The 13,911-nt window shown below is 40.0% G+C and overlaps 1 protein-coding gene across 1 annotated transcript in view; it reads right to left on the bottom strand.

The window, feature by feature from the left end:
* SMPD3 (sphingomyelin phosphodiesterase 3) overlaps positions 1-13,911 on the bottom strand; it is a 259,785-nt gene that overhangs the window by 15,023 nt on the left and 230,851 nt on the right. The window contains exon 5 of the mRNA XM_051974942.1: positions 4,271-4,346. Within this exon, the coding sequence (XP_051830902.1) occupies positions 4,271-4,346 (76 nt within the window). The remainder of the gene's footprint in view (positions 1-4,270; positions 4,347-13,911) is intronic.

The raw sequence follows: 13,911 nt of genomic DNA, 5'->3' as shown, positions 1-13,911 counted from the left end.
GAGAGAGACAGAGAGAGAAAGAGGGAGAGAGAGAAAGGAAGAGAGAGAGAGAGAGAGAGAGGGAGAAAGAGAGAGAGAGAAAGGAAGTGGGGGAAGGAGGGAGAGAGAGACAGAAGAAAGAGACAGAGAAAATAGAGAAGAGAGAGACAGAGAAGACAAAAATAGAAGAGAGAGAGGAGAGAGGGAGATGCAAATAAAAGAGGACCTACAGGGACTCAAATTTTATTCCCTGGAAAGAGCTCTGCATATTTGCATATTTTCCAGGGAATAGTGGCCGGTGAGAGAAAGAGCCACATTGTTTAAGAGAGGAGATAAGGACACAGATGAGGTGTTCCTGGACCTGACATCTTGGAGAGAGGAATCCTTGGAGAATCTGAGTTCCAAGGCCAAGTGAGAACAGAAGCTGAGAAGTAACAAGGGGCAGAACCACAACATGGAGGTCTAAAGCCGGACTGTAGCTTCTTTTAGTTCTGTGAACTGTGTGGATTGTGAAAGTCTTTGGAAAGGTCTAGGAATGGCCTAGGGATTTCCCGAATGGCAAGGATCCTCCATGTAGTTCTGTGAGTCTGGAGCCTGAGACTTTTAGGGGAGATGAGGTTCATCAGAAGAACAGAGAGTGATTCCTAGGGCCTCTCCCCCTTTTTGGAGCCTGCTCATGGTGCTGTGAATATAAAGGGCAGCATAGCTGTGTGGGCTACCTGACAGAGAGAGAGGGCTGACTTGACAAGTTGTAGGATGAGGTGGGAGATCTTTAAGCTTTGTTTGTGTGATTTTTTTTTTAGGTTAGGTTGATTCACCATTAGCCTGAGTGTAAGCAGGGGAACTGAGGACCCTTTTGACTTTTCTGTAGGGACCTAGACATGTTACATTTTGATATTTCTAGGAAACTGGGATTGGGGCTGAGCTAGAAAGAATAATGGGTGAGAAGCTACCAAGATTGAGCCCAGTCTGCATGAAGTGAGGGCTCTAGTTTTGGCCTCTAGAAAAACTTCCTAGTTTATAACATGAAACTAAAATTGGATAATTTTGTATTAATAATCCTATTCTTAAAAAAAAAAAAAACCCTGTAGCATCAGGTTGGGGAGGAGGATCACTATAGTTCTAAGACTGAATATAGTTTAAAATGGAAGGGAAATGATGCCATTGAAATATTGTGAATAATTTCTGATTTTGTCCTGCATGTCCCCCTTTCTTTCCTGGGCCTCATGCATCAACAGCAACATTTGAGATGATCTTTCTAAGTGTTAGAAGCAGGTCCAAAAATAGACCTTCACTGCTTTGGGCAAAATGAATGTAAGTGTGCTCTGTGAAGTTATAAGACGGCAAAAAACCTGCTTCTAAGAGGGCGGTTCTATGCCGAGACCAGCGGCAATCTCCCTGCACCGCCTGGGAGGGCTCAGGTGCTGCCATCCCTCTCACCAGATCCCAGGACATGAAAGGGAGTCTCTGTTTTGCCTGTAATGGGAGAAACTTGTGTTTGTAAAACTAGTGAGGTTTTAGAAGCTGCTCAAAACTTGTTCTTGACAGTAAATTAATGACTTTGCTGCCCAAGTCCCCTCAATAGTCACAGTTCTTCAGGGTGAGTAATGATTTTGAGAACTAAATCCACTGGAAAAAGACATGAGAATCTTGGGCCTTCCCCAGCAGCCCAAGCCAACCTCATGTCAACCTAACACTTGCTCTTCGAGCTTTACTGTAGGGACTTGACCATAGTTGATTTAACTCTCAATCATATTACACTGAAAGTTGTCTTTGAGAGTGTATAATTTGCCCAAACAAAGCCGAGCATATATCTGGCTTTGGATAGAGTAGTCGTTGAAGTAGTGGAAATATTTTTAAACAGAGCAAACAATATTTTTAAACAGAGCATAAGCTTGCTAACAATTTATGCTACAATTGGCAGCCAGGAACCAGGCCAAGAATTTGGACCGACTCCAGCTGCTGGTTCTTCTAGCAGGCTCTTTCTAAGCAAGGACTTTTTCACCAGCTCAAAGAGGAAGACCACTCCCCAACCCCGTGCCCATCAGGGCGGCCTTTGTTACAGGCCCCCGATCCTCTTTGGGGTCAGGACTTAGGAAGGAAGAGCCTGTGGAGATCATTTAGTCCAACAGCCTTCATTGTACAGGGGGAGGAAACAGAGATGGAAAGTACCTTCTTTTCAGGTAGTAAGTAGCAGAGGTGATTTCTGTCTTAGGTCCTCTGATGTCTTCCTGTACAATGGGGATTTTTCTTTTTTGGGTAAAGTTCTGGGAAATTTATATTTATAACTTTATATAGTCATACATAGGCATACCTGATCTTTTGATTTTCTCCCGGGCACAACTAAACTGTTCTAAGGATTTAACTTTTCAATGGCAAAGTTTAAGGGGAGAATGCAAGCGACAGTTTTATGACTGCCGAGGGGAGGCAGCATGGTACAGTGGACTGAATTTTCCTAGGATTTAGAATCACAAATCCTGATTCTTTTGGGATGCTGATTCTGTCTTCCAATATAGTCCCTTTCCTCCCAGCTTCATGCACAAATATATAAAAGTCTGTGGATGACACGAAACTAGAGACGCCGTGCTATAGTGGACAAAGGGCCACAGGGAAGTGGGAAAGACTTGAGTTCAAATACTGGATCTGGTGCTTTGGTCTGTGTGACCCTGTGCAAACCATCTTACCCCTTTGCATTTCAGGCACTTCCTAGGATTTCTCTGTTAAGCCTTGGATGGTTCGTCATCTGTGTTGGTGGAAGGAATTATTGTACTGGGAATTAACCAGCGTAATGAAATCATAGTGCGTGTGTGTGTGTGTGTGTGTGTGTGTGTGCAGCTTGGAAGGATTTTGACTATGCTGGAAGACAATCTGTATTCCAGAAGATCTTTACAGGCCAGAATTTTGGGCTAAAACAAATGGGATGAAATTTAATATTTATAAATGTGTAGGCTTTTACTCAACTATACAACCAAAGGAATGAAAGGGATTCTAGAAAACAGCTCATATGAAGAAGGCTTGGGGGCTTTATTAGACTGAAAGTTTAAAGGCCAGTAGGAGGGTCATCAGAAAAGCATCTGTGATCTTAGGTTCCTTTACTAGAAAGTGAGAATGAGGGAGCTTAGAACATTCTTGTCCTCAGCCTTTCTCAGATCACATATGGAGAATGGATGATTGTTGAGCTTCTTTTTATCCTAAAGATTCTGTGGTGGGATTTATTAGTGGGAATGGTGAGCCCTTGGCAGAAACAAGAAAGAAATCCTAGGAAAAGTAGGAATCAGAGAGTCTGGGGTCACATTCTGGCCCTGCCTTTTGGGAATTCCCTTAAGGGAATTATCTAATTCTTCTTAGACTTCACCTGCAAAACGAAGGGTTTAGACTAGCTGACCTCTAAAATCCCTTCCAGCTCTAACTCTGTGAATCAAGCAGGACCGTCTAAAATGAAGTTTCCTGGACACCAGCTTCCATCGCTGTCAGTTCTGGGGTGAAGAGAGGACATGTGGCTCTCTTGCCATCCAAGGAAAGTCACTCTCCTCCCAGGCTACTCTTGTGTTCAGTGCCACTTAGGAATATTCCTGAGGCAAGAACCGCTTCATGGCTTCTTGTAGGGGGAATGGAAACCAAGGGGGAAAGGAAGCTGCCCATTCTTTGTGTAGAAGATGGGTTTTGTGGTCCCTGCCCAGGACTGGAACCACGAATTCTCTGGCTGACCCTTTCAGTTCTGCCCCTCTGCCCCATAGACTTTTTTTCCCCCACTAACTTTCGACACCATCACCGAGACTCTACACCATAGCTGTATCATAGAATATCAGCAAATTCTGCCTCGTTCAAGGAAGAGCAACATTTGCCGGGTAACCTCGGAATCGTGACAGCTGTCTCTCCTGGAACAATGGGCAGACGTGTGTGGGAAGTGAGAGCTTCCTTGTCTGCCGTGTTCTTTGGGGTGGGGAGCTATTAGGGAGTGACTCTGAGAATGCAGGCACTCCACTGTTCTTTGCAGTTTGAGACTGTGCAGCCTTCTGCTTTGCCCGTGTTCTGACTAGCTGGGCCCGGAGGAGGGAGAGTGGTGCATGCAAATGCTTGATTATATGACAACGGGCAATTGTCTGGCTTCCAACAAAGTGGGAGGGCATTTTTTCAAAGCTATTTTTGGGTTGGTGAGTACATGCATTGTTTTGCTCTTGTCTCCTGTGCCCTGATGCAAGCAGGTGGGGATAGTCTCTTCTCTCCCTCTATTCAGTAGAGTGTTGCCTAGCTCAGAAACCTGAGAATTAAGGAATAAGTAATTCCATACCTCCTTCAGCTTGCAAGTGGGTGCAGGAAATATATCCCACGATTCTTTGGTCCTGAGGTGTACATCCCACTTGTACCTGAGAAAAAAGGAAGGGGAAAAGGACGTAATTAATTAGAAGTAGGAATAGTAAATTGCCAGATACTTCCAGGATCATAGATATTCAGCACAAAATTGTTAAAATGACAAATCAGCAGAAACCATCAGACGTTCCTCCAATTAGACTTGCTTCTCTGTTGGGGGAGAAGTAAAGAATCAATAGGAACAATGATTTCTCTCTGGCTTCAGACACCCCAATTGCACACAATGAGAAATATCTCATTAATAAGTTCCAAAAGCCACGGTAGCCTAAAAATATATGGAAATATATCTTTGAGTTTGTACTAAGTAGAGATTTGGAGACTGTGACTTGAAATAGCTGCTTATGTTTTTAAAAAAATAGCCATATTAAACCTAGAAATATTGTGTAAAGTTACAAATGACATTACTGACAAATTACACTTGTTGAAGCAACATTATGCAGGGTCTGTCTATATAATTATTCATACAATGTTTTATGATTGTGAGACATGGAACATTATGTATTTTGAAGAATTAAAATTGAGTATCATTATAATGCAAAGGAATGAGACGTAATGAGTGTGACAAGGCTGCAAACAAACAAAAGGATAAATAAAAACAAATAAGAAACTACAAAAAACAAAGTGTTCCTTCACATAGATCCCTGCCCCTATCAAATTGAACAAATAAAGAATATGGACTGGTCATACATCGAGAATGAAGGATAAAAAAAAAAAAGAAATATATCTTTGAGATGGAAGGGGTCTTGCACAATATCTACGTAATACATGAATATTTCTAACAAGTGGTCATCTAACCTATAAGCGAGACTCACTACTTCCTGAGATTGTCTGCTCTATCAATTAGAAATTTTTCCCTTAAAACCGAATCTTCTTGTATTTTCTATCCACTGATCCTAATTCTTTCTTCTGGAGCCAAACAAAACAAACCTTCCCCCACATAACAGTTCTTCAGATATTTGAAGGCATCTTGGTCTCTAACAAGTTTTCTTTTTCTCAGACCATTTCCTCCCTTTTCCCCATTTCTTCAGTGAACATGGCATAACTTCTATGCTCCTCATCATCTTGGTTGCTTTGCCATGCTCTCCATTTATGGATTTCCTTCCTAGAATGAAATACCCAGAACTGAACCTGATACTCCCGATAAGGTCTGATCAAAGGAGAGAATAAGCAGACTCTCTGATCTGGGTTTTATGCTCTTTCTCAGGAAGCCAAGGACAGCTTTGTTATTTCAGTTGCCATGTTACAGCCATTGACTCCTATTGACCTTGTACTACTCCAAAACTCTTGGGTCTTTTCCATTCACATTGTCATCTTTGCTGCATATCCTCACCAATGGTGTTCTGAAGTAAAGAAGAACGCTTACAGCCTTGGTGCCAGACATCCAGAATACCGCTTGTGTGATGAATTTTCCAGTTATAATGTGAATATACCACACCTCTTATGTATAAAGCCAAGAATGATGTCACCTGAAATCAGTAGAATGGTGAGATGCTGTTTCATGGAATTTTATTGTAATAAGCAACCCACATTATTTACTTTATTGCCTTACTGTGTCTTGTTTATTGTATTATATTGTTGTGTTGTTATATTGTTGTTTGAAATCTTGAGACTTCTTTATCTTACTGTTTGTCTTGTTTATTGTATTATATTATTGTGTTGTTATATTGTTGTTTGAAGTCTCGAGACTTCTTTATCTTACCGTTTGTCTTGTTTATTGTATTGTTGTATTGCTGTTTGAAGTCTTGAGAAATGATGATATAAAGAAATGGGGCCGCACACGTAGGTAATTTAAGTGGTTGCTTATTTGTCGTGGTGTGCCAGGAGAAACCTCATCTTTTTGGAGACAATTCAGAATCATGAAATCTCGGAGTTGGAGTCAATCAACAAGCATTTATTAAATGCCTCCTTTGTGCCAGGCACTGTGCTAGCACTGTAGATGATAACTAGTTTTAAATACCTAAAATCTGACATGTGGAAGGAGAGAGGATTCTTGTTCCACTTGGCAAAACTGAGAAATGGAGGAGGATGTCAGGGAAAACTTCCTAACAAAATGGAAGGGGATACCTTTGGAAGAAGGTCATCTTTGGAGAACACTATCATGTACTTCTTAAGTTCATTTTTCTCTGGGCTACCCTCTTTCTTTAATTTGGCATGATCTTGCCAACCTGGCTTATCTTTCCTAAAATGTGTGATCCAGAATCAAACACCGGGCTACAGGATAAGGACTGGAGGTAGAAGACAATACAACCAACTCCCCAGTCCTGGATGCTCTCCCTCTCCCAATGCAACTCAAGAACATATTAGGGGTGAATTTGGTCATCTCAGGTCCTGCTTCCTGCCCTCTTCTCCTAATTCTTGGTACCTTCTCCCTCAGACTCTCACTGATTTCTCTTTGGTGGAATTTTCCTCTCAAAAAATGCTCCCTGATGCAGAGACCTATAGGGTTTTGAATGAGAAAATGATAGCTCCCCATGCATAAGAAAAGATCCAGGCAGAGAGTCATGACAGTAGGAGAAGGCAGTTTGAATGGCTGTGAGAGCCCTTCATAAGCCATCACCTTCCTCCCTTTTTGATGGTGTTACACATTTATTCCCCTCCATAGACATGATGCAGCAGCGCCAGCCGCCGAGATGCTCCTTGCACAAGACAATACATTTTGTGTCTGGCATTTTCACTGCTTGTCCCTCATCCCTAAAATGCTCTCCTCAGTTTGCCCCCAGTTTGTCCCGATCCTATCTTGTTGGCACAGAGTCATTGGCAATCTCCTCCATGACACAGTGAGCTACTTTAGGGACAGGAGCCAACTTTTGCCTTTCTTGTGCTTAGCATGTAGTAGGCACTTAATAAATGCTTGTGGACTTGACTTCCAGATGTCATCATGGTTAGAGAGATTGAATTTTAATGAAGGCAGAATTTGGATCAGTTTTCTTGGGATTCAGTTTGCAAATATTCCAAGAAATTTTCCATCCACAATATAACTGATAATTGGCCATTTTGCACAGTAGCCAAATTGTAAGTAATTTGCTTAAGATTGTTTTGCTAATCTTCCTGATTTTCTTCCAGCTGCTGAAACTCTGCTGAATCTTCTCTTTTTTTTCCCAACATGGTTTTGCTTTTCTTTTACCCCTCCGTTCTTTGTCAGTTCTTGTTTCTCATCTTGCACATAAGAGGGATTAGGAACTGACATGGGGGAACATGCAGGAATTAGCATGTACAGTCTACCCTCCATATCAGGAATGTAGAAACTCTGGTTTGAAGGCCCGATCTGACCTTTAGTTTATTTTCATGGGCCATAGGAATATCATGTGCTTTTGTTTATAGTTGTGGGAACAGCTAGTTAAAAAAAAAAAAATCCTTTGCAGGAAGACCTGAAAGGCCACAAGATGGAGATATTGCTTCACCAAAGTTTCTCTAATATTTAGTTCTAGGTATTGCTTTCCCTTTCTTTGTAGAGGTCTTTGCTTCCCTTCTGGCTTTTTCTATCTCCCACTTATCATTATATCATATATTGGTGATTATTCTGTTAATTGAAAGGTTCATTGTTTTTCATTAAAAATAAACGAATTAATTGTTTTTATATTTCTGTTTCTCTCAAACTGTTTCTACCTCAAAAACACTAAAATATGAAATGGAATGATTTTTTATTTAATGTGGCTATTTATGGATTTTCTTCCATGTTTCAATGAACCTTCCTCACTGGAAAAATAGTTCTTTGACTTTGCAGCAAGTATAATGGGAAAAGTGTTAGGTTATTAAAATGAATTTCTATATCTTTATATGACAAAGGAGACTATATTTTTTGTCATGGATCTAAAACATAAATAAAAGCTAATGATCACAATAACAAGTTCTTTTAGAAATTATCAGATTGAGTCAGTTTAGAGCAAACCTTTAAAAAAAATACAACTACAAAATGTAATTTTTAAAAGTTTAACACACATTTATTAACCCCCAAAATACAGAGATCTGTGCTGGGTGTTTGTGTGTGGGGAGATTGAAAGCTTAAGTGAAACATCATTTTTCCTCTTGCGTCATATAGAGTGATAGGTGATAAATGCAGATAAGTGTAACAGATAAGATCACAAAATAAGCTTGGAATGTTACAAGACTAATGCTATGCTGCTGCTTCTTCCCAGTTCAATACTTCAGAAGAGGGATGAAGAAAGAGATTTGAGGTTTTGAACTGGGAAGAAGCAGCAGCATAACAAAAATCCTATGTTCTTCTTTATGTCTTGGGTCCTTAATCATCCCTCTGTCCCATTAATTTCTAAATTCTCTTTCCTCTGGTGCCTTCCTAGCTGTCTCCGAACATTCTTAGATCTTTTCCATCCTTACTAATTCTTCAGCAGACCTTACTCTGCCTCCTAAAGCACCTATCCTGTGTCTTTCCTCTTCTTCACAAACTCTGCGAAGAACTGTCCATCTTAGTGGCTGTCCCTTCCTATCACCCATTTACTTTTCTTTCTTTTAGTAATCCAATATAAATTCTTAAACTTAAAACCCTCTGATTCTAAGAATTCTTATGGAAATCCCTAGTTCTTGTCCTTATGGTCCTAAAATCACAGGATTTTAGTGAATTAACTCAAACTTAATATTCCTTGTTCCTAACCTGCTTTTTTTTTTTTTTTATCTTGGTGCCTTTATTTAGGGGCTCGAGCATGTCTGGCATGGATATTTTGCTCTTGTATTCATTTCCTTGGCATTTCTCCCACCCCACACTATATCAAATTTCCCCTGTTAGATTGTAAGTTCCTTTAAGGCAGACTCGCCTCATTTCACCTTTGCTTCCACAGCTTGCAGCACAGGGCCTTGCATATAACTGGTGCTAGCCAATGTTTGTTACATTAAATTGAACCCCTGAATTTCTGCTTTTAAGCTGGTGACACTGACAGAGTATCTGTCTATGTGATGTTTGTTATGAGTTGGACTTTTGTGGCAAATTAATTTGAACTGAAATACAGTTTCTGGTGCTCTTCATGTGCCACATGTATGGCCTTCCCACTGACAGTTCAACAGGTGCTTTGTCTCCAAAGGGTAGAGTTTCACTATCTCAAAATGACCCTAATTCTGAATGTTCTACTCATGGCAGGATGAGCTGACTCCAAGCAACCTCTATCTTAAAATACATCTGGTTTCTTAGTCTTTTACAGTAGCTGAATTTTCAATAGTTAACCTGCAAATGTCAATGAAGATTCAGTATCAAAGACGGCAGTAAATGAGATTCCCATTGGACAGCCTCATATTCTGAACGTGGGTAGACCTCCTGTGAATATTTGTGGAAGGACAGGAGTCCCATTGGAAGAACTGGGTAAGGTGGGATGTGTACCAGCTGGGAAGAGTGCCCACATTGATGAGATCACAGACCCACTGATGTGTACAAGTCCCCACAGGTAAATCAGTTATGGAAAGTGACTAACATTTCCTGCCAAGAGGAATCCCTGGAAAAGGTGCTCTGAGGTAGCACAGAGGAGGAAAAGGCTTATAATGGCACCACATGCCTACCAGGGGTCTATGAGGTTATAAGAGGGCTAGTCCCACAACATATGCACTCTAGCATCCATCCTACCAGGTCATTACACACACACACACACATACACACACACAGTACCTATAAATGACTCTATATTTTCCAGATGGGTTGAAAGAGATGCAATAAATCCTGCCCTTTCTCCTTACAGGATCATCTTCTATTAAATTTTCCACAGAAAAGCCAATTTTAGTGAAAACTCAAGTAAAACAGAACCTCATTTATGAGGCATCAGTGGTAAACCATTCACCTGCAGAGCGGATCACAGTACTAAGGACCCAAGTTAAATAGATCTAAAAACCATACAGGGCAGTAATGAGTAGAGGTGGTGGTCACTTTTCTTGTACATTCAATTGTGAGCATGTGGTAAGTCCAATTTCACAGCAAGACTGAAGGCATTTTGAATGGAAGTTAAGACTGGGGTGGTGTGTTAAAATCCCTTTTTTGGGAACTGTCTCATTCCTACTGTATGTTTAAAGCATATTTAATATTTTGAATTTTGGTTGGATTTAAATCAACAGAAATTTATTAAGTGCCTCTATTAAGTGTGCAGAATATTCTGTTAGCAACAGGAAGAGCTACTAAATTTATGTAAGACATCATCTGAGTCACTTGTAGGTAGGTGACTACAAGTCACTCTTTTGAGGCAGTTAGGTGGCAGAGTGACAGGTGGTAGACCTGGAATTAGGAAGACCTGGGTTGAAATCAGGCTTCAGACACTTACTAACTGTGTGATGCTGGCAAGTCATTTAACCTCTATCTTCCTCAGTTTTCTCAAATGTAAAATGGGGATCATAATAGCACCAATCTCACAGGGCGCTTCTGAAGATAATGAGATCATATGTGTAGAGCATTTAGCAGAGTACCTAGCACATAGTAGGTGCTTAATGAATGTTTGTTCCTTTTCTCTTTTCTTTCCTTTCCTTGGAAACACCAAGGATTATAGATTATAGATCTATATTATATATTATAGAAGGATTATAGAAGATGAAGACGACTTCTTTTGGTGTATTCAACTGATTAATGAATCACTAGAAAGAAACCAAGGGAAACTGATGACACTAGCAGCACAAAGTGTGAAGGTATTGACCATTTATCGGTACATATGTATGTTTGTCAAATATCTCTGCTCTGCAAAGGAGCTGAGAACTGGGAGCTCCAAAAAGGAGTTTGGGCTTTGAAGCAGGATTAGAGAAGGAGTTTTCATTTGATGATAAATTCCAGGGAAAGACGTCAGGGACCCATTATTGAGGCCATACTAGAGAGACTAAGCTGAATGCAATAGGTGAAGGATCCCTGCTCGACCAGAAGGTAGAATCACTCAGTCTTAACAGTAGATCTGGAAAAATACTTCAAACAAATAGGACAGAGGGACAGGATAGGATTTCTAGGCTCTCAAAGCCATAGAGACTTCCAATAAAGGAAAGGTAAATATCTGTGGTCAAAGCAGAGTAGTCTGGTGTCCATGGTTGGAAATTATGGGGTTTAAATAGTGGACCGGGGACCATGGTGGGACTTAACAGGACAATGGTGGCTGTAGAAGACCCTGGCAAGAAGAAGCAGTGTAGAAGTAGAAGGTGCCTGAAGTCTGCTCATCAGAAAAAGGAGTTGAGAAAAGAAAAAGAGACAAATACTAGATTTTACAACCAAGGGCAGCTTCTGTTTACATCTTTCTCCTATTCTTCCTCTTAGTCAACTTCATTGGTGGCCTTTTACCTCTGAGATCAAATCTACCTTCTAATGATTGACATTTAAAGTTCTCCACAACCTAGCCCCTTCCTGTCTTTTCAGTTCTGTTACATATTACTTCCCTTTACATGGTGGTCCAGCCATATTAGTCTAGTTGGTGATCCTCACCCGTGACGTTCTACCTCCCATCACTGTGCCTTTATATTGGCTACCTGTCATGCTTAGTGTGCTTTCTCTTCTCATATTCATTTCTTATAATAACTGGATTCCTTCCAGACTCAGCTTAAATGACACCTTCTGCAGGAGACCTTTTTCCAGCCTCCCCCCCTCCCCCAGATGCTAGTGCCTTCCCTCTTGCATAGATCTAGTATGTAATTATTTATGAACATATTGACTTTTCCATTAGAATGTTTGCTTCATGAGGGCAGAGAGCATTTGTACTTTTTCTTTGAATATTCAAGGCTTAGCATAGTGCCTGGCATGTAATAAGTACCTAATAAGTGCTTATTGATGGATGGATTGATTTTCCTTTTCCTTGGCAATTTCATTCACTTTCAAGACTACATCATATTTTCTAACCTGATCTCTTTTTGGATTTCTAGACTTACATCCCCAACTGCCTTGAGGACATTTCCATCTGATAAACTTAGGGCACTTAAATGCACCCTATCCATAAATGAACTTAGCATTTTCCCCCTGAAGGTGATTGGTTCTTCTCATGACTATCTCATATCTAAACAATTATCAAATCCTATAATTATCCTAAACAATTATCAAATCCTATTGTTTTTGCCCTTCAGATATTTCTTACATTTCCTTCATTCTGCTCCCATTGCCTCTATTCTGGTGTAGACTCTGTTGAAGTAGCAGGTGACACAAAACTGGGATTGATACCTAAGATGTTGGATAACAGGATGCAAAATGATTTCAATAATCTAGAATATGGGGCTGCTCTAAAATGATGAAATGTGATAGAGATGAATGAAAAGTCCTACTTCTGGGGTCATGTCATCACAACTGCACAAATACAAGACAGTGGAAGAATGGTTAAAATTTCACAGGTCCTGCAAGGTCAAGATAAATCGATCATTTATCATGGCAGCCAAAAGAGCAATTATGAACTTAGGCAACATTTATGGAGGGAAATTATCCAGAAATGAGGGAGGGAAGAGTTGTGTATTCTGCCTTGGTCACACCATTTCTGGGACATCAGACTCAGCTGAAGAAATTGAGAATTTTATGCAGTAAAGATGTGACTGTTCTCTTTAAGTATTTGAAGGATTATTATGGGGAAGAATTAGGTATTTTCTGCTTGGTCCCAGAGGGCAGAACCAAAAATGAGTGAATTATTATAAATTAAAGAGGAAAGGGGATTGGTGGGAGGCAGATTTTTACTTCAAATAAAGAAGACTAGTGGTTGGAACTGTCCAAGATCACAAAGGATCATGAATTTTCTATCATTGAAGGTCTTCAAGTAGAGGATGAATGGGCACTCATCTATAAAAGTTTCCTATTCAGATAGAATTTGGACAAGATGACATCAGGAATCTTTAACAACTCTGGGATTCTGTGAAGATGGAAATATGAAGCAGTTTAGTGCCAAAAGGAATGATTCCTAGGGATCTAGACCTGGACATATAATTGAGAAGAAGGTCCTAGGAGGCATTAAGTCTCCCTTCTCAGTTTCCAGATTGGGAAGCCAACTAGAATCTATTTAGGGCTCTAAGTATTCAGATCAGTTAGAACCCTTTATTTCATAATGTTCTCTCTTGGCTAACCTTCTGATTATCCCAAACAGGATAGATGAAGAATTCATGTGGAATACTTCAGGAAGATATACCTGTCCTCTCTGGATATGAACACTTTTAAAATAAGATGCCAAAAAGGTAATTTTAAAATGTTTTGTTAGTAGGAGCACATGGTTTCCAAATGCATAATGAAGTTTGATTTAGAACTCAGTGTCATTTGAGTCCTCCAGCATCTGCCTTAAAAGGGAAGTTAAATGTATTGCTTTTAAAGTTACAAATCCTGCTTCCTGATCTTGGTAATAGTAGCCAAGAATTGCTGGTTCTTAATGTAAGTAAAACTACACACACACACACACACACACACACACGCACACACGCATACACACATGTATATCTATATCTATATCTATCTAAAACTAGGTGTGTTTATATTATACATATGTAACACAATGTAAACACATACAACATGAAGTGCTTAAAAACAGATGAAAATTAAATGTTTCTGAATAATCATATTTTAAATTTTCTAGGGGAGTTGGCTGTGAAAAGGAATTCTAGGGACATGGAGATATTCTTAAACTGTAAACTCTTTGAAGA

This window comes from Antechinus flavipes, chromosome 2, assembly GCF_016432865.1.
Source record: "Antechinus flavipes isolate AdamAnt ecotype Samford, QLD, Australia chromosome 2, AdamAnt_v2, whole genome shotgun sequence".
Taxonomy (NCBI): domain Eukaryota; kingdom Metazoa; phylum Chordata; class Mammalia; order Dasyuromorphia; family Dasyuridae; genus Antechinus; species Antechinus flavipes.
Note: the sequence above shows the minus strand (reverse complement) of the source record. Positions and strands in the feature narration are given on the sequence as shown.